Source organism: Bos javanicus, chromosome 20 (genome assembly GCF_032452875.1).
Source record: "Bos javanicus breed banteng chromosome 20, ARS-OSU_banteng_1.0, whole genome shotgun sequence".
In the NCBI taxonomy this organism is placed as follows: domain Eukaryota; kingdom Metazoa; phylum Chordata; class Mammalia; order Artiodactyla; family Bovidae; genus Bos; species Bos javanicus.
In genome coordinates, this window is record NC_083887.1 from 12,564,319 (window position 1) to 12,584,743 (window position 20,425).

At 40.3% G+C, this 20,425-nt stretch overlaps 1 protein-coding gene across 9 annotated transcripts in view; it reads right to left on the reverse strand.

Moving 5' to 3' along the window:
* The window catches only part of MAST4 (microtubule associated serine/threonine kinase family member 4), a 620,856-nt gene that overhangs the window by 230,209 nt on the left and 370,222 nt on the right, over positions 1-20,425 (reverse strand). Inside the window, exon 1 of one of the 9 annotated variants that reach the window (XM_061393378.1) lies at positions 1,699-5,820. The exons of the other annotated variants lie outside the window; for them this stretch is intronic. Within the exon in view, the coding sequence (XP_061249362.1) occupies positions 1,699-1,745 (47 nt within the window). The 5' untranslated portion in view covers positions 1,746-5,820. Of the gene's footprint in view, positions 1-1,698; positions 5,821-20,425 lie in introns of those variants that run through there. 9 annotated transcript variants of the gene reach the window in all.

Sequence of the window (20,425 nt, forward strand, 5' to 3'; positions counted from 1 at the left end):
TCCACAGTGTCACGTACCAGGGTAGAAGCCAGACTGAGGGGTTATGGCCCCGGTACCAAAACAAAATGCAGGGAACCCCCTGTGTTGAGCTGACCTGTGTGTCATCATCAGCACTGGCAACGTCCTAAAATTGGTGGCACAGCTCAGCCTTTCAAATTATAGATGGAACAGTAGATACAACTGAGTTTGTACTTTAGAAAGTAACTTTGAAGTATCTCCTGTTAATGTGGATGAAACATCAAAATCGAAAGAAAGAAAAACTGTAATGTGAAACGATACGTGCCAAAGCCAAAAGGGATAACAAGGAAGCGGCACAACCAGAACGAAAGGTGACAGTGAAGTCAGGGGTTAAAACCAAGTTTCTGGGCCTGGAACACAGAGCCACAGGCATCTGAGCTGTGCAGTGCCAGAATGCTAGAGAGAGGAGGATTAAGTAGAAAAAAGTGTGGATGCCACTAAAATATTCCACACAGATGAGGGGGGCTGAATGCCAGGGTGGAGATGGGGACAAATCAGTAGCATTGGGCAAATACTCTTTGTATCTCTGTTGTATAAAAAGCCATGTCTAGCAAGAAGGTTGTAGGAGCCCTCTAAGTTTTCTAAGTGAGCACTTGTTAGTTAAAAAATCAGTGTGTAATTTTAGAGCAAGAACTGATGGAGAAAGTACTCAAATCGCTTCAGAAATGTCATGTTTTCATTCATTTATCAACCTAGGAAACAGCTTCCCTTGTGTGACGCATCTCCAGGGGTTAAGGGGAAGAGCGACTCCTCAGAACTGGGCACAGGTCTCCCCTGCAGTCTCCTCCTGGAAGGAGTCCAGCATCAATGAGGTGATCAAGGTTGTGCAGATTTCAATGAAAATGCAATTTTATACCTGTATGGCAAGTGAGACAACATATTTATATTTTTCTAGCAGAAATCTATTGTGCTGTTTATTATTTTAAGTGTGCCAGCACAGACTAACTCACAGCTTCTGCGTCTTTGACAAACAGATTTAAAATAAAAATTTGCTGACACTTCCTGCATCACAGATGTTTAACTTCTGCGCCACAAATTAGATATGGGCATTTTACGGGGCTGCATCAAATCAGAAGGCAAGTCAGATGTGTTAATGGGTTTAAAAAAAAAAGGTAAGCAAACACAGAGCTCAACTAGGTAAACACACCGCATGAGGTGGCTGGAGACTCTGCAGAAGGACGCAAAATGTACCACAGTTCATTAATATTCTGCTGCACAGATAAAGCATGGATCACATCTAATGAGTGTGACAAATAACCCTTCTCTTGCACTCTTATCCATTGTAATGTCTTCTGTTATCCAAGCCAGACAGAGGCCCTTCTTTAGAACAAGGCAGCATGGGGATAAACAAACAGTAAGAGAGAAGGAAAAAAAAAAAAAAAAGACACACCACGGCCTGCTGATACATTCTTTCACAATGAGCTGTTAAGATGTTTCCAGCACTGAGGTTTAGTAACTTTAAATATGCAGCAGCTTTTCCTCTGACTGCAATGCAAAATGCTGGGTCGGGGCTTCCACATAGGCTGAAATCAAATGCCATACATTTAAGACAGGTTCCTTCCAGCTCACACTGCAGTGCTCTGAGGCTGTCAGTACAAACAAATGCTAAAGAGCTATTGGTCGCAGGAAAGCGAGTGCCATGCAGAAAGCATTAAAATATTAAAGAGAGACAATACTTACTCCAAGGTCAGCCCCGGAATCTGTAGTCTTTCCCGCTGGGCTTTCATGGTTGTTATATGTTACCACACTCTATTGTAACCATGACACACATTCCCTGCCAGCGTCCCGGCGATGACAGAGAGCCGAAATGAACCTCTAGAAAGGGCTGGACTAACCTTCTCTCGAGGGGGAGGTGGATCCTGCAAGTTTCGGTCCTTCCACCTCCAGCGGTAATCAAGAGATGTCAGCCGCTTTCCTCAGGTTAACGACAGTGCACACCGCACTGATTTCGTTAAGGGAATGAGGCTTTTGGCTCTGCATATCAAGTAATTGGTTTCTGATTTTTTTTTTTTTTTTCAAAGAAAGTCGCTCCTCTCACAGACCCAGTTTTCACCTCAGTGAAATGAAAAGTCCTCTTCACCATGCAGACTGGAAAAAATAATAACAAAGCAACAGCATCATACTTATAAAAGAGTTTATTTCAGCAAACCTCAACTATTCCCTGCCTCCTGGGGATGCTCCTGAATAGAATTTGGCCACCCGCAGGAAGTTCTGCTTATTCTTTCCCTGGTGGAGTTAACAAAATCAGTCATGTTCCACAAGAAAGACACGGGGGACGGTTGCCCAATGAAAATAATTAGATTTTTTTTCTATATATGGCAATCATCAGAAAGAGGAATAAACTAACTGCCTTAATTTGGGGGAAGTTGAACTCTGCTGTGAGGCAAAGACTTGTGTGAACAGGCAAAACCCTACAATTGGGAAAATACCAACTGGAGACACAAGAGATTGGAGCCTGTATTTTCATTTTGGAAAACGGATTTTTAAGAACAGCGCAGTGCTAAGCACGTTAACAAGAGCAATCAAATACGAATAAGGAAGGAAACAGAACATATATTCTGGAAGCCTGAAAGTTTCATCCTGTATTTATTCAAGGAGCACAATTTTTCACAGTATTCATAACTTGGGACTAAGTGTACCTCCATCGCTGTGCATGAAGAATTTATCTCACTCACTTCCTCTAATGCAAAATTTAAAATGATTTACAAATTGGCAACCATTGGTTTGTTGAGAAGAAATACTAGGATAAATCAGGATTTTACTTTAGCAAGTCATGGCTGTTTCACCACAGCAACTGTGTTCAAGTGGTTACATTTTAAAGGCCATGAAGTCAAACTCCATCTTTTAACAGATGAGGAAGCTGAGGGCTCACAGTTGGTGGTAGAACCGGGATTAGATTCGGGTGTGTTTATTCCTGTCCCAGGGGCCTTCAGAGTAGGGCTGTCCTGTGCAGCTGTTCAGGTTGCGCCCTGCACAAGGGTGCCGGGCAGGAAGGGAAGTCACGGCTGAAATCCAGCCTGCTTCTCACTTTGCCAAGCCTGCACTCAGGCTCTGGGCTGCTTCCACCTCTTTTGTCTCCTCACTTCTACAACGTTACGCTCGGCTATGTACCATCTAGAGGACCATCTGTTTACGAGCCTACTAAGGTGCACGTGGACGAGAGGAAGTCCACATGCTCTTCCCCGGACCTTACCTCCTAATCTGCCAACTTGTTCTGGGCATTTGTTAATATTACTTCTGCTTCTTTGTGAGCTCACAGAACTCACCAATCCTCTGCCCTGTTACAGGCAACATATTCACACAGAGAATACTCACTGGTTAGTACTGCAAGGAGGCACCTAAAAGTGTAAACTAATAAACGTAAGTAGCATTTTGCATAAAACAACAAAAAATAATGAAAATACAATGGAATACAAAAGAGGAAGGATCAACTTTGCTCCCCATTCTACACCCAGAATACTTTTTTGCAATGTAAAATATCCAGAATCTCACCATTCTTTCCACCCAAAACACCTTGATTCAAGACATACTGTGTCCTGACTAGGTCACTGTCATTTCCTTCTAACTGAATTCTCTACTTTCTCCCTGCCACCCTCCTACACTTTGTTGGCCACACAGACTCCAAGATGCTCATTTTCAGAATGTATCATTCCTCTGCTCAAACTTCTTCACTAGTTTCCTTCTTATTCCAAGTAAAAGCCAAAAACCTGGCAAACTTGGCCAAAAAATGGGACAACTGAGCATCAATAGGAGTGACAATAGCAATATGTTAAAATGTATCCAAAGGTTGAAACTATGAGCTCAAGGAGATAGAAGAGGAAGGAAAAAAGGAAGGAAGCCAGCCCATCAGCCAGGGTCATCTTTGGAAGATATTAGAAAACCATCCCATTAATTTTAAAAATTGGTAAAGGGGAAAAATTCAGCACTTATCCTGCTTTCCCTATGAACAGAACCTCATAGATGCAAAATGATTCTCTTCATAGACATATTCCAAGTGGTAAATATGGAATGAATGACAACATGAGATTACTGCCATTTTTCAAACCCCAACAAATCAACAGATCTAGGTCATAATCACTGGTAACTGCTGACATCACTAGGAGATAACCTGATACCATGTGCTGCTTGATATAACATCTGAAGTCTTCTCATCAAACAAAGCCATGTCACTCTTGGATACAACCGCGCCACTACATCAAAATGCCATTTCACAGGGATCACAGTGACAAGGGAACATATTAACACCATAGAAAGATGAACATAAGCTACACTGTGAAAGCCAGAACAAATGATCTGATCCCTTAAACATTTTCAAAGCAATAGTGAAAAAAAAAAAAGATGGAAAAAGAATCTCAACTTTAAAAAAGACTTGAGAAATACTGACTAATTGCAACACATAAACATTTTGGGAGTCTAATACCAAACATATAATCAAACATTTAGAAAACAATTACTGTAATAGACTCCCCTCACACCAAAATATGTGCACACATACTGGGTATTTGTTAATACTCATAATTTATCTTTAAATATAATATTGGAATCAATCATTTTTAATTTCTCGCCTTCTAGAGATATACCCCCAAATATTCACAGATAAAATGTCTACGCTTTGCTTCAGGTTAACCTAGAGAGAGAGAGTAAGATATATGAGAGAAAAGTAGGAACTTCCCTGGTGGTCTAATGGTTAAGAACCCGCCTTCAAGACAGAGGACGTGGGTTCAGTTCCTGGTCAGAAAACTAAGATCCTACATGCTATGGGGCAAGTAAGCCTGCATGCTACAACCAGGAACTGACACAGTCAAATAAATACAGAAAAAAAAAATTTTTTTTTAAAGAAGAAGAAGAAAAGCAAAAAAAAAGTGGCCCTGAGTAAATATTTATTAGATAGGGGGTTCATTATACTGTTCTGTTTAGCACATGCCTGAAATTTTCTGTAACAAAAATTGAAGAAGAGTTTGTACAAGGACTGCAACGATCCATGTGACATGTACAGGCCCATCTCCCTGGCCTCCTCTCCTACAACTCCCATGCTCATTCCTGGCTGTTCTTCACATGTACCAGGAACACTCCTACCCCAGGGCCTCTGCACTATTTCCACTCCCTGAACTCTTTCCTCTGAGATGTCCAGATATCCTGCCTATTTGGAACGAGAAGCCTTCCCCACACCTAGTGCTTCCTTATCATCCTGATGTCTTTTTCTCCTCTGCTTATCATCATTAGATGTTATTGGTACTTATTGACTGACTGTCTGCCTTTCCCTATGCAGGGAGGCGCCAAGAAGGTGAATAGGTCGTGCGTATCTCCAGTGCCAAGAACAGCTCACATAGGTTTCCAATACCTATCTCCTGAAAGCTGAATAAATGTCCCTCCCTATATAGCTGCAACCGCCAACCAAAGAGACTCTGCCTCTTCTTTCTCATATTTATAGATTCCTGCAGCCTTAATTGTTGGAACTTACATGTCAGAACCATGACCTCAGAGAGTTGTCTTCAAGAGACTGGAGAACTGGGACATGTTCATTCATCACATGAAGACCCAAAAAGCCCCCACTGACTGCAAGGCACACATCAGAGACCAGGTGCTCACACGCGGGTGTGGAGAAAACCAAGGTCACACAAGCCTAGTGTGCTGCGTTTTGACAGGAGGTACGTAGGTGGGGAAACTGGTTTAAACTACTTTGGGATCACTGAGAAGACATTCACAGAGGCTGGAGTTAAGCAGCCTTCTCATCTTACGAGTGAAGATCACTGTGCAATCACATTAATGGTGGCAATATGGATTTGGACAAACCCAGTGGCATGGCTTCGGAGAAGGCAATGGCACCCCACTCCAGTACTACTGCCTGGAAAATCCCATGGGCGGGCGGAGGAGCCTGGTAGGCTGCAGTCCATGGGGTCGCTAAGAGTCGGACATGACTGAGCAACTTCACTTTCACTTTTCACTTTCATACATTGGAGAAGGAAATGGCAACCCACTCCAGTGTTCTTGCCTGGAGAATCCCAGGGACGGGGAGCCTGGTGGGCGGCCGTCTATGGGGTCGCACAGAGTCGGACACAACTGAAGCAACTTAGCAGCAGCAGCAGCAACAGCAGTGGCATGGCTTAAGGCAGGGTTCTTCTACGTATTCTCTAGAGTAATAATTCTCAACCAGGGCCAGCAATGTCTGGAGACATTTTCGGTTGTCATACCTGGGCAGAGATCAGGGATATTGCTGAGCACCCTGCAACACACTAGACGGCCCCCACAACAAAGAACTACCCCCCCAAAATCAACAATGCTACTCTAGGAACCCTGCTGTAAAAGCAAGTATCAGTTTTTGCAGGACCCTTAGCCTCATTAACCAGTTTCAAATATTTTGCTTCTGATTTTATTGCACTAAGCCTAGGGGGGAAAAACAAAGAGCAGTCTTATTGTTTCATTTCTCAGTCAATATTTCCTCTCTCAGCAATATTACTAACCTAAGTGTATGTAATTCTTCCATTCTGCTTTCAGGGGGAAGGGCATGTTAGAAACAGAATCCTAGAAGTGTCTCTAGATCACAGACCTAATTACCAGGGTCTTCAAGCATACCGGAGTGGTAACCTAGACATCGAAATCTGCAAACAAGACAACCCAAAGTACTGGTAAATGTGCCCCATGGTGACACCGAGGCCATGAGTGAAAGGGCAGCACAAGCATCCAGCCAGGCACATTGACCTGAGGCACTCAGGCAGACGGGATTTACACAGAAGGGTTTGACTTCTTAGATGAAATTCAAGGCGCAGGTCTCCCCAATCCAATATTTGCTCAGTTTTTGTCTCTCTAGACTCAAGGCTTCCACAAGAAAGATAGAAAACCCCAAGGCAAGAGTGAAAATCAGCATCACTCTCCCTGAATGTTCAATTATTTATATATTCTTAAAAGGTGGGCATGGTTGAGGGAAATGTTCAAAAAAGTTGTGTGTGTGTGTCTGATCTCTTCTTTTACAACTCATAATCTGATAATAGTTAGACCACACTATTAACATTGTCACTCTCACATTAGCTGATATCATTTATAATCACTTTACTGTATACCTGAAACATTGTAAATCAACTACATTTCAATACAAAATAAACCTTAAAATTTTTTTCAGCAGTCCTTGTTCTAGGTATGAGAGATGTAGGAGTGGATGAGACAGAAAGACCCATCTATGGAGCCCATTTAAGTTGGGGAAACTGAATAAGGATATAACTAAGATCATTTCTGATAAGGATGGTACTGTGGAGGGGCCTTCACAGGTGACACGATGATCAGTAACTCCGGGAGCAGACACTGCCTTCAGGTTGGGACCAGGAGGACTCGGCGATGTACAAGCTTCATTTGCAGGAGGAAAGGAACGAGCTCATGAGGAGTCAGGAGAAGAGTACCACAGGCAGAGAGAATAGCAGTCGTAAAGTCTCTGAAGCTGGGACAGGCTGGCTCATTTAATGGCCTTTAAAGAGGGCCATGTGCCTAATTGTAGTAACACCATAAACATTTGTTGAGCATTTATATAAAGCATGGCATTGTGTGGGATGTAAGGATGAATCATATACAAGCTTGATTCTTAAGGATTTTATCATTTAGCAAAACAGGATGAAGGATAGAATATAAATTAAAGGAGGAATCAATTTTATGTTGTATACACCATGGAGATGAAGAACCAACCAGGTTTTAATTTTAGTGATATCTTTAATATGAGTATTGGCTTTTCAAGAAGACCTTTTTTGAGAAGTCAGTAAATGATTTCACAGCGATTCTCTGTCACTTCATAAACCAGATATTATGGAACTGCCATGTATCCATTCCCTGAAGGACATATATCAGGTGCTTCCTGTGGGCAAGACATTAAAAAAGTAAGACGGCTAAGATAGGACCCCTCCTAGTGGCACAAGATGAGGAAAGATCAAAGTAGAAGCATCTTCCACTCTTTCTCTCTTCCCTTTCTTGCGCCCTCTCCTGTTCCTCTTCCTTCCCCAAATAAAATGAAACCCTTTCTTAATAGAGAAGGCTTATAACCAACACCTACATAGTTTGCTAAAGATATTTTAAGACATTTAAGGTATCAAACTAACCACCAGTACACCTTTTCTCAAGAAACTACTAGGGGATATGCTGCATCTAAATAATGAAGTAAGCCACTTAAGAGAAATGCATGAGATCAAGGCAAGTACAGTACATGGAAAGGAGTAGTGAATTACCAGGAGGAGGGTAATGACGATAAAGGGGAGTCCCAAGAAACAGCCATGCAGCAGACCTACAGAGCATACAGACCAGTCTGCAGCAGAAAGATGGCGGTGTCCATCAACAGATGAACAGATAAGCCAGATACGATAGGTGGACAGAATGGAATGCAATTCAGTCTTAAAAGAGAAGGATATTTTGATATATGCTGTAATATGGATAAACCTTGAAGATACGATGCTACGTGACATAAGCCGGTCGCAAAAGAACAAAAAAGTTGCATCTCCTGTTAAAGAAAACATCTTTTTCAGTTTTCTCACACACTTCTCTTTTGGGCTTCCCTGGTAGCTTAGTCGGTAAAGAATCTGCTTGCAGTGCAGGAGACCTGGGTTCGATCCCTGGGTCAGGAAGATCCCCCGGAGAAGAAAATGGAAACCCAATTCAGTATTCTTGCCTGGAAAATCCTATGGACAGAGGACCCTGGCCGGCTACAGCCCATGGGGTCTGACACAACTTACAACTTGTCAACTAAACCACCACCACCACACACTTCTTTAACATACTCGCTCTTTTTCAAAAAGTTATTCATACTCTTCATCATTCCATGCAGGATTTGGGGCAATATATAAGAATATACTACTCACTATTTAGTAAATTACAAACGAAGCAAAGTAAAAGAGTTATCCCACACAAGTCAGAACCAAAGAAAATAGAAAACAGAATAAAAGGACAAATCCATGGGAAAATATGAAACCAAATATTCAGAAAATGCAGACTGATAAAGTAAAGGGGCAAATTTGATGGCATTATCTGGAACCAAAATAATTAATTACTCACCCAACATTATATAGTTAGTAAGTGACTGAGTTAGGATTCTAAATTGGATTTTTCTGACTCCAACTACTTTGTTCTTTTTTACTAAATAAAGTACACTACACTTTTCCAGATCATAAAGTATAAATATTGAGTCACTTGACAAAATAATTCCAGGAACATTTTTCTAGGTAAGATAGTCAACATATTTAATTCACATAAAAAATTGATTTTCAACAGAATTTTGGAAAATATATTGCATAAAATCAGATATTCTCTGGATAGGTAACCCAAAAGGTAAGCTAATAAACTCTACTTTTGGACAGATAAACTCTGTCAAAAATGGTCTGCAAACAAAGATATTAAATGACACAGGGTTTGGGGAAAAGAGTCACAAAGTACTTTCTGGAGGTGATAACTGACAAAAGACCTCTTCTGTCTCCACACTCAGCAACGCCATGGTTATCTCCTGTTGGGATAGATTATCAGGGATATGGAGTAGACAGCACTATCCTTACTATTTTCTATTTTTGTGAACTGCTTAATCACTTGTGGCCTGACCCATTAACAGCCACACCAACATCTTTCAAGAGCTCATCTCACATTAGCAGAGTTCCTCATTAGAGAAAGGCCTGCTTTAATAGCTTACCCTAATGGTGTCTGATTTGTAATATTTAAAAAAAAATTCACACTGTGAATTACACAACCGAGGTATTTTCCACAGCTTGAGCTTTGCGAAAACTTTTATAAATAATAGATGTAAAATCTAGAGAGACCTAAAAGAGGTAACATGAAGACTGACAAAGAAAAATCTTGCTTTTTAAATAAAAGAGGGGGAATGGTAAATTCAAAACCATTTAAAAGAAAGAAGTGAAAATTCAGATGGTGATCAGTAAATTTTAAAGACAATGGGCCATATATAATAGTCAAGCTCCTGCAGGGGAATGTTATCATCTACATTTATGGACACCAGGTTCTGAAGCCTGGGGAAGACAAAGTATAAAGTAGAGACACAAATGTTTGCATTGCCACTGAGGATTTACAGTCTTCTTTAAAAATGCTCCTCTCTCTGAAATTTCTGCTCCCAACATGTCTTGCATAATTCCAAGTCAAGCATATCCTTTAGTTATTATGAAATGTTATGATGATCTGACAATGCGTAACAGATGACCCAAATGCATGTGTTGCTCTGCAGTTTGAAGTCATGGTAACAAAAACACCAAAATTACATGTCTCCATCACAGTGCACACAATGCAGACAAGTAGAGCAATGGAAAGATAGACGGCATTTCTTTATATTGCATGTTTGATGGCTATCGTTCCTTTGACAAACATATACTGAATACCTATTATATGTGCAATACTGGAAATAATAAAGAAAATTAGTATTTCATAGTTTTATTATAAAGTGTATACTTGGTTTAAAAATAGAATTTTATGGAAAAGGTTTCTGTTGGCTACATTTTAGGGGAAGAAGGGAATGAAAAAGTAAGGGGAGGGAAGGTAGGACAAGCTGGCTCAAACTTGCTTGCCCTAACAACAGCGGTTATACTGATTTTCATTCTGATATTCCAAGTTCTACTAAATAATGCAATTTAGTAGAAATTAAAGCCTGGAAAGACTAATGTTGGCTTTGTGGTCATAATATCTGCCTGGACTTCAAGCGTCTTATTTGAGCAAGAAAGAAAGTGTCTATTTCAATGGGGCAAGCAGCATAAAGAGAATTACATGTTGTTAATGTGATGTTTTCCATTCTCATTGATGTGTATTTTACAGTTTTTAAAAGAGTATATCCTATCTTATCTCCTTTACAGTCAGTTTTTCTTTTCTTTTTTTTTTTTTTTTTAGCTTGTAAGAGCTGTCCCCAGTGACAAATAAGCTGGGCCTGCATGGTATCATGAATCCAAAGAAGAAAACCAAACAGAGAATGCAGGCTGAAACACAAATACCACCTTTTTTAAACCTGAAAATCCTTCTCCAGTTCCCATTTCTTCCATTGAAAATTATAATCTTTCAATGCAAATATGGCACCTGTTTTAGAAAACTAGGAATTGTTGAAATAAGCATCTTATAAAATCAAAGATTAATGTGTTTTGCAAGAATATATTGCTGAGGTATATACATGAAGATGGATTACCCAAAAACACAAAATACATTCTATAGAAATATGCAGAGAAACATTTCAAACTATTGATTTTCTCTTGAGCAGAACTTGAATGTTTAAATTTGCAATATTTTGGTTGATCATTACTATTATCCTCTAAAGAATTTCTAATTTATTTTTTATGTTTTTCTTCTAGTCAAATTTTATTTGTTGTTGTTGTTCAGTCGCTAAGTTACATCCAACTCTTTGCAATCTCATGGACTGCAGCACACCAGGCTTCCCTGTCCTTCACTATCTCCCTGAGTTTGCTCAAACTCATGTCCATTGAATTGGTGATGCTATCCAGCCATCTCATTCTCTGTCATCAGCTTCTCCTCCTGCCCTCAATCTTTCCCAGAATCAGGGTCTTTTCCACCAGCTCTTTACCTCAGGTAGCCAAAATATTGGAGCTTCAGCTTCAGCATCAGTCCTTCCAAAGAATATTCAGGGTTGATTTCCTTTAAGATTGAATGGTTTGATCACCTTGCTGTCCAAAGGACTCTCAAGAGTCTTCTCCAGCACCATAATTCAAAAGCATCAATTTTTTCAGTGCTGAGCCTTCTTTATGGTCCAACATCCATACATGACTACTGGAAAAACAGTAGCTTTGACTATATGAACCTTTATCGGCAAAGTAATGTCTTCTCTTTTTGACATGCTGTCGAGGTTTGTCATAGCTTTCTTTCCAAGATGCAAGCATCTTCTAATTTTGTGGCTGCAGTCACCATCTGCAGTGATTTTAGAGCCCAAGAAGAGGAAATATGTCACTGTTTCTACCTTTTCCCCTTTTATTTGCCATGAAGCGATAGGACCAAATGCCATGATCTTACTTTTTTGAATGCTAAGTTTTAAGCTAGCTTTTTCACTCTCCTCTTTAACTCTCATCTAGGAGAAGGAAATGGCAACCCACTCCAGTACTCTTGCCTAGAAACTCCCATGGATGGAGGAGCCTGGTAGGATGCAGCCCATGAGGTCGCATGACTAAGTGACTTCACTTTCACGTTTCACTTTCATGCATTGGAGGAGGAAATGGCAACCCACTCCAGTGTTCTTGCCTGGAGAATCCCAGGGATGGGGGAGCCTAGTGGGTCTATGGGGTCACACAGTCAGACACGACCGAAGCAACTTAGCAGCAGAGGCTCTTTAATTCCTCTTAGCTTTCTGCCATTAGAGTGGTATCATCTGCATATCTGAGGTTATTGATACTTCTCCCTGCAATCTTAATTCTAGCTTGTGCTTCATCCAGTCTGGCATTTCACATGATGTACTCTGTATATACATTAAATAGCAAGGTTGACAATATACAGCCTTGACATTCTCCTTCCCCAATTTTGAAACAGGCTGTTGTTCTAGCTGTTGCTTCTTGACCTGTATACAGGTTTCTCAGGAGGCAGGTAAAGTGGTCTGGTATTTCCAACTCTTTAAGAATTGCCCGCAGTTCTTGAGGTGCTAGCCTACTGTATTCTCGCTTTGTTTGGCAGAGTAATAAAGCCGCTCTTTTCTTCTCCTCCACATTTTATTTTGGAGAACATTATTCTCAAAACCTTTTAAAAATGTTGTGAATTTCTAATATTCTATAAAGTTATCTAACATGTAGTGCTCGTGTCAATTTCATAAACTTAAACTTATAGGCATTTTTACCCCCATTTTATGAATGAAGAAAGGAGGCCAAGAAGTAATAATTAACTTATCCAAGGTCACTCAGCTAGGAAGAGAAGGACCTTTAACAGTCCGCTTTGCATAATTTATTGAGATCGCTTTCTGTAGCCTAATGAAGGATCGATTTGATGAATGTTCCTTAAGTACTGCAGAGTGCGGTGGAAAGACAGAGTCTACATTTATAGCATATAACATTTAACAGAGATCCATTCAAATCCTAATTAACTTTTTATTTTCTTGACCTAATATTAACAACATTGTGTTAAAACATCTGCTCCCTCTCCAAAAGCAAGTGCCTCTTAGACCAGTGTACTGAACGTTTTTTGGTTTTTAGGATTACTTTAGGACATTGTTTCTGAACTAAATGATCGACTTGTGGAGTTTGACAAAATACTTGTCTCCTAGTACACATTCTGACACATCATAGTTACTGAAATTTGTTGTATGAACTCAGACCTTTCCTATTTCCAAAATAAGTAATTATCTCCAGCCCCAACCCTCATTATTTCCACATTCAACTATTTCATCGCAGTATTTATTGTTTGTCCCCAATATTCTTTCCCTTCATATGGATTATTATTTATAAACACTTTATACATTTTGAATTATTTTATTTATCTATTTTTTTTTGGTGACGTCTTATGTGTATTACTTGGTTAGTACTGTAAGATTAGATATATATGAAGGATCTATGATTTCAACTGCTTTAAGGACCCCAAAACAACTCAGATTTATCGTAGAAAAAAACACCTCTCGGCTAATGTGCTAAGTTAAAATATTCACCTCAACTTAAACACTACTTGCTCAAAAAGGTCTCCCCTGCCCTTTTGATCTAAATTAGATCCTCATACTAAGTATTTATTTAGCACAGTGTTCACACTTAGAAGGCACTCAATAAATATTTGACAAAGCAATGAATAGTTAACAAAGATAACTGAAAGTATAGTCACAGGCATTAAGGCATCAAATTCAACTGGGAGATGATTTCTAGAAGGCTTAGCTATCATTCTTCACTAGAAATATCAGGATCATCTGGGGCTATCTTGAGAAATCCAGTATGCCAACTCGAACTACCCATTCAAGTTCATCCAAGCCAGTGATACAGATGGCATCAACTGCAAACAACAATAATAGTCATGTAACCTGGAATCTAAACTGGAGCCTGAGGTGGCTAGCCCAGACAAGCAGCAGCAACGGACAGAGGGAACAAAAAGGACCTGGGTATCAGAAGGTGAGAAAGTGAAAGGAAAGTTGCTCAGTCGTGTCCACCTCTTTGTAACCTCATGGACTATACAGTCCATGGAATTCTCCAGGCCAGAATACTGGAGTGAGTAACCTTCCACTTCTCCAGGAGATCTTCCCAGCCCAGGAATTGAACCCAGGTCTCCCACATTGCAGGTGGATTCTTTACCAGCTGAGCCATCAGGGAAGCCCAAGAATACTGGAGTGGGTAAGGAAAAGTATAAAGCCACAAATTTTTAATAATTCTGTCATGCCAAACAGCAGAGAACTGCTCAAGAGGAATCTCTGATTATATGACAGAATTTTTATGTGACTATCACTAATGCCTTACCCTTTTCTAGATAACCCCAAACTTGGAATCAGATTACATACCTCTTATCATGCTCACATTCTAACAGAACTCAGTCTTTGGTTCTGAGACAAATAATCCAAATCAGAAATTGACATGGGTTTTCATCTTTACCTTTCCTTTTCTATCTGCTCAGCCAACTTGGGAACTCAGTCTCTGAGCAGGTTTAAGTCCTATAAGCCAATAGACTTCTTCACCCCCCTCCCCCTTCTTTACAAATGTGGTGCTCAGAACAGATGACACCTGTGACACCCGCCTTGTGGATGAGAGGGACAGTCACTTCATATGAGAAGTCCGTCATCTAGATGCTCTATTTTCCTACATATCTTGCATGGGAGAAAATTTTTTTAAGTCCCCAAATAGCACAACATGGACTTACCAGGTGGGCCTAGTTGTAAAGAATCTGCCTGCCAATGCAGGAGATGCAAAAGGTATGGGTCAGGAAGATCCCCTGGGAGAGGAAAAGGCACCCCTCTCCAGTGTTCTTGACTGGAAAATTGCATGGGCAGAGGAGTGTAGCGGGCTACAGTCCATGAGGTGCAAAGAGTGGGACACGGCTGAGCACACGTCGAGCACAAGGTAATGAAATGAATGTTAATGCATCTTTGCCAGTTTCAATCCGAGCTGCCTCCTCACATCACAGGCTGTTGCCTCTAAAAGAGCTGAATTCTCGAGAACCAATACTAAGACACAAAATGTACCCGTGAGAGACTTCCCTGGTGGTTCTGTGGCTAAGACTCTGTACTCCCATGCAGGGGGCCTGGGTTTGATCCCTGGTCAGGGCTCTAGACCCTACATGCCACAACTAAAGATTTTGCCTGTGACAAATAAGACCTGGCACAGCCAAATAAAGAAATACATACTTTTAAAAAAATGTACCCATCATCTCAAATCCAAATTAAAATTTGATTTTCCTTTCCTGTGGGCTATGAGCCCGGTTGGTACAATCTTTATGGGTTATTCTGTTTCCTGCCAGAGAAAATGCTTTGCAGAATGGACAAGCATTACAGGAGGGAAAAGACTGTCCCATTCTTCTAGAAAGAAAAGACTGCAGGGAAAATGATACTGAGAGTAAAGAGAGATGGAGGTTCGCTTCCAGTAACCTAGACGGCAAAGTAGAAAACTTCAAATACTTGAAATCCCTAAGTATTTCAAGTATTCAAGAGAATAGTGTTAACCCACTCCCTTGTGATTCCCATGAACGTATAGACTGAAATTTTATATGTTAAAAGGCAGAAAAAAGAATTGCTCATGCATTTTTTCCCCCTCATGTGGAAGTGGAATATGGTACAGGAATTAAAAAGGAAAGCTGTGTTCCCTTTTTTTAACATTCCTTTGACAGATCAGGATAGGGCTGAAACTCAGGTCTGGTTCAAACCCTACAGGGACCATAATAAAAGTCATCCAGTAAAAAAAAAATATATCCGTTTTTCCAGGGTCCTACTTCTTCTAAGGCAGAAACAACAATAAAGAAATCAGAGGTGAAAAGAATTAGTACATCATAAAAAATAGGAAAGAAAAATACTCTCATGTTGACTGTCCCTGAGAGAATTTACTCACATACTTAAATTTACACAGCAAGTTACCATACCAGGAGCCTCATAAATACTGGCCCCATAATCAAGCTGCAATCATTCATTTTATTTACATTTCATTAGGGGGCACTAAGGTAATGATCTGCGGAAGGTTTCACTACAGCCAATGCAAAAGCAAGTGGACATCTTAAAGGGAGAGGGCATAAAAAGGGAATGTCATTTGTCCCAACGGCATGGAATTATTAAAGAAACAATCTGCTTAAAAAGTTACTGTGTGCTTTTATGTGTTTCCTACTTGTAATTGCATTCTAAATTATTTTTACTCCACACATTACATGTGAGACGAGACCTGACTCTAACTAAAGAATGTAGACTGAACTTTGCATATTACATGGGAAACAAACACACTTCCATGAAAGGGATGCCGCAACCATAATTTCTGATACACCTAGAACGTTTGCCATATACATTACGACTTGTCATTTACCACTGGCAAAACCCATGACAACCTTTCAGGCACTTCCGTAGCAATTTGAATAGCTGCACCAAAGGGCAGAGCGGCAATACACTGAATAAAACATCCAATGCCTGCATTATTCCTTTGAAGGCTGTCAGCCATACATTTTGAATAACCTGAAATGAAGATCAAAAGGGAATAGAATTCATTTATTTATTTATTTTACCTGAGGCAGTGAATGAAAAGAAAGCAAAATTTAGGATTAAAAAAAAAAAAAAAAACAGTTTAAATGTAGGCAAATATCAACACTTTGTTCTGAAGATCCATAAAGTCCAATAATTTCCTCTAAGTCACAAAACATGACATTGAGCCATAAAACTAAAGGCAAGGCAACAAAAAGAGTTACAGAAAAATAAAACCAGATATTCCTTCCTCTCACTTCTCTTTTGAGTCACCTTTGAGCTGACCTTCACTTACACGGTTCCTCCTGTATTCTGGTCATGGGCATCACTTCAGTTCTCTTCAATAATTTCAGCCTGAGAATGGTTCCTCCTTCCTGTGGGGATTCCCTGGGAATCATTCATGTTTCTCTCTCTTTCCTCAAACATGTTTTAAAGACAGGAAGAACGTGATAGAACTCAAGATGGGAAGAAGAAAGAGAGGGTGCCTTATTTTGAAATGATTCTAACATGCAAATATCAGTTTAGCATCAGTATCCTAAGCCATCTTTCTATACAGATCCAAAACAAGATGGCTAAAGAAAAACAAAGAGTAGAAATGACTGTCAAGCAGTTTCACACTTAAGCTATTGCACAAGTTTAATTGCCCCATTTAAAAACCTGACATCACTCAGTAATTGATGCTATACAAAAGATAATTCAACTAACAAGATTCTATAGAGAGAGTATAACATAATTGTGTGTGTGTCATTGTGTCCGACTCTTTGCAGACCCACAGACTGTAGCCTGCCAGGCTCCTCTGTCCATGGAATTTTCCAGGCAAAAATACTGGAGTGAGTTGCCATTTCCTACACCAGGGGATCTTCCCCACCCAAGGATCAAACTCGCATTTCTTTTGCCGCCTGCATTGGCAGGCAGATTCTTTATCTCTGAGCCACCTGGGAAGCTATAACATAATAACCAAATTGATAAGCTAAATATGGCCCCAAGTACTCAACACTGGAGGCTCTTCCTATGACGACAAGAAGCAGCTGTTACTGCTGTTCCCACCTACCTGCCAGTAGACACAGAGAGAGATGAGGGACAGCATCTTCTCCTGTCCGACGTTGGTGGCCCAGCCTTCGGGACCTTCGTCACACAAGGCAGGGACACCAGCTGCACTGTGCCAGGACCTTGGGGCCCCACGGGACTTGGTGGCCTCCGTGGGGCTCAAGGATTAGGACCTGAGGGGTTCTGGACTACTAAAACAATTTGCCTGAGAGTATGTGTTGGGTCAGATTGTGTGGAGCAGCCTAAGAACTCACCCACCATTTCTGGCATTGCTTCCCTGGGGAAGTTTGTTCAGAGGTCTCAAATGAGTGATCTCAATGTGAACTGTTAAAAAAGAGCTCACTTGAAAACTTGTAGCTGTTGATGAAAAAGCAACTTAAAATGGAGATTCTGACTCTAAGGGTTTTTGTTTGGTCCTTTAAGTCAGGGAGTTTCTTGTGAGTCTAAGTTTCACTTGTTTGTAAAATGGAAGTCATAACACTGCCTCACTACCAAGAAGTAGTCATGTTCGTGTATTTCTTTCTTCAGAGAAAAGTTTAAAAAACCAAGGCTATGGCAGCAGAATTCTGAGAAGCCAGTAACTTACACTCATGTATACTACTCCTCCCCTGCTCACTGTGGCCAGACCTGTCAGGATGATGGAATATCATCCCCATGATCTGATTACCCACAGCTGGCTCTGAGTTCATCAACAGGAAATGATCCTGTGTGGGCCTGACCTAACCAGGTAAATCCTTCAAAAGAAAGTAAAGCAGCAGAGAACGGCTTCACTGGCCCAGCCCAAGGAAGATGGAAAACAGGGTGAGCTGGACAACTGTAAGGAGCTGAATTCTGCTGACAACATGAGCTGGGAGGAGCACAGAGCTGAGCCCTTTCCACACTTCTGATGTCCAGAACTAGGAGATAATAAATAAGCGTTGTCTTAGGCCACTAAGTTTATGGTAATTTATTACACAACAATAGAAAACTGGCACAGAGCGGATCTATAAATTCATGTTTTTTTCCATAACTACTGGGAAAAGAGGCATCAGAAGTAACACAGCACACACAATACACACAATGAAAAAGGAAGAGAGAGGGGAGAGATTGGAGATCTACTAGGCCAGACACCGGAGAAGGCGATGGCACCCCACTCCAGTACTTTTGCCTGGAAAATCCCATGGATGGAGGAGCCTGGTAGGCTGCAGTCCATGGGGTCGCTAAGAGTTGGACACGACTGAGCAACTTCACTTTGACTTTTCACTTTCATGCATTGGAGAAGGAAATGGCAACCCACTCCAGTGTTCTTGCCTGGAGAATCCCAGGGACGGGAGGCTGCTGTCTATGGGGTCGCACAGAGTCAGACACGACTGAAGCGACGCAGCAGCAGCAGCAGGCCAGACACTCTGGTAGCTGCTTTACAAATGTCTCTTGATTTAGAAAGATGTTCTAGTGTCTTCTATTACTCTAAAATAAAGTTTCAAATTAAAGCCAAATTACCACCAACTTAACACATTTTAACTTTCTTATCATGATACAGATCTTAACTAGCAAAAGGATATAATCCAAAGTTGGCTTTGAACATTTTTATTGTAAAAACTCTCAGAGCAACCAATGGGCGGGTGATTGCAACCTTGAAAACAACTATACAAAATAAAGTTATGCTGATCATATAGGTCATTCAGAAACAGTTTCTCTCTTAATGGGCAAACTAATCCATTATTTTAGAAATAGATGCAACATAACATACACAGCAATATAAAAAACAATTAATTATACCAAAGCTATCCAGAATAAAATATGAATTGTGACCTTTTTTTAAATAGAAAAATCAGAAAATACCTCACAATGTTTTGAAAATAGGAATCATGTACAACCACAGCGCAGAAACTAGGAAGAGGGCTATCTGTACCTTAAAAACCTCAACATCTATGCAAGATATGTAAAGTTAACATCACCAAACCCTCAGGTTCCTTGAAAACTGAAACTGACTTATCAGACAAGACTGGTGAATGCAAAGCACACCTTTGCTACTTCAGAATCATTTTTACCTTCCTACCATTCATCATGCTCTAACTTTAATTCTTTAAAAAGAAAAAAAGGGATTTTCCTCATGGTCCAGTGGTGAAGACTCGGTGCTCCCCATGCAGGGGGCTCAGGTTCAATCCCTGGCCAGGGAATTAGATCCCACATGAGAATGTGCATGCCTTCAACTAAAGATCCTGAGTGCCTCACTGGTGTGGCCAAATAAACAAATAAATATTAAAAAGAGAAAAAGAAGAAAAACATAAGAATTAAGCATAGCCTCAAAATGTTTCGGAATGCAACCACAGGGAAAAGACAGCACTGATCTTCAGTAAACACGTTCTCCGTATTTTAATTGTTCAGGAAGAAAGAATGGAAATATTCAAACAAGTATTAAAAAGTTTTAAGTACTATTAGTAGTAATTTTGCTTAAAGACAAAACTTGACAAAGTGAATTCACCATGTGGTCCTATTAAGCCAATATGCTTCTCGGAATTTGTTACTATCTTAATTTTCAGTTCAGTTCAGTTGCTCATTTGTGTCTGACTCTTTGAGACCCCATGGACTGCAGCACGCCAGGCCTCCCTGTCCATCACCAACTCCCGGAGTTTACTCAAACTCATGTCTGTTGAGTCAGTGATGCCATCCAACCATATCATCTTCTGTTGTCCCCTTAATTTTATATAAAATTTATATTAAATTTCTTAATTTTATAGAAATATATTTTAGCTGTTGTTTTACAGCTTCCATGAGATAATGACATCAAGAACTATTTGGACATGTGAAACT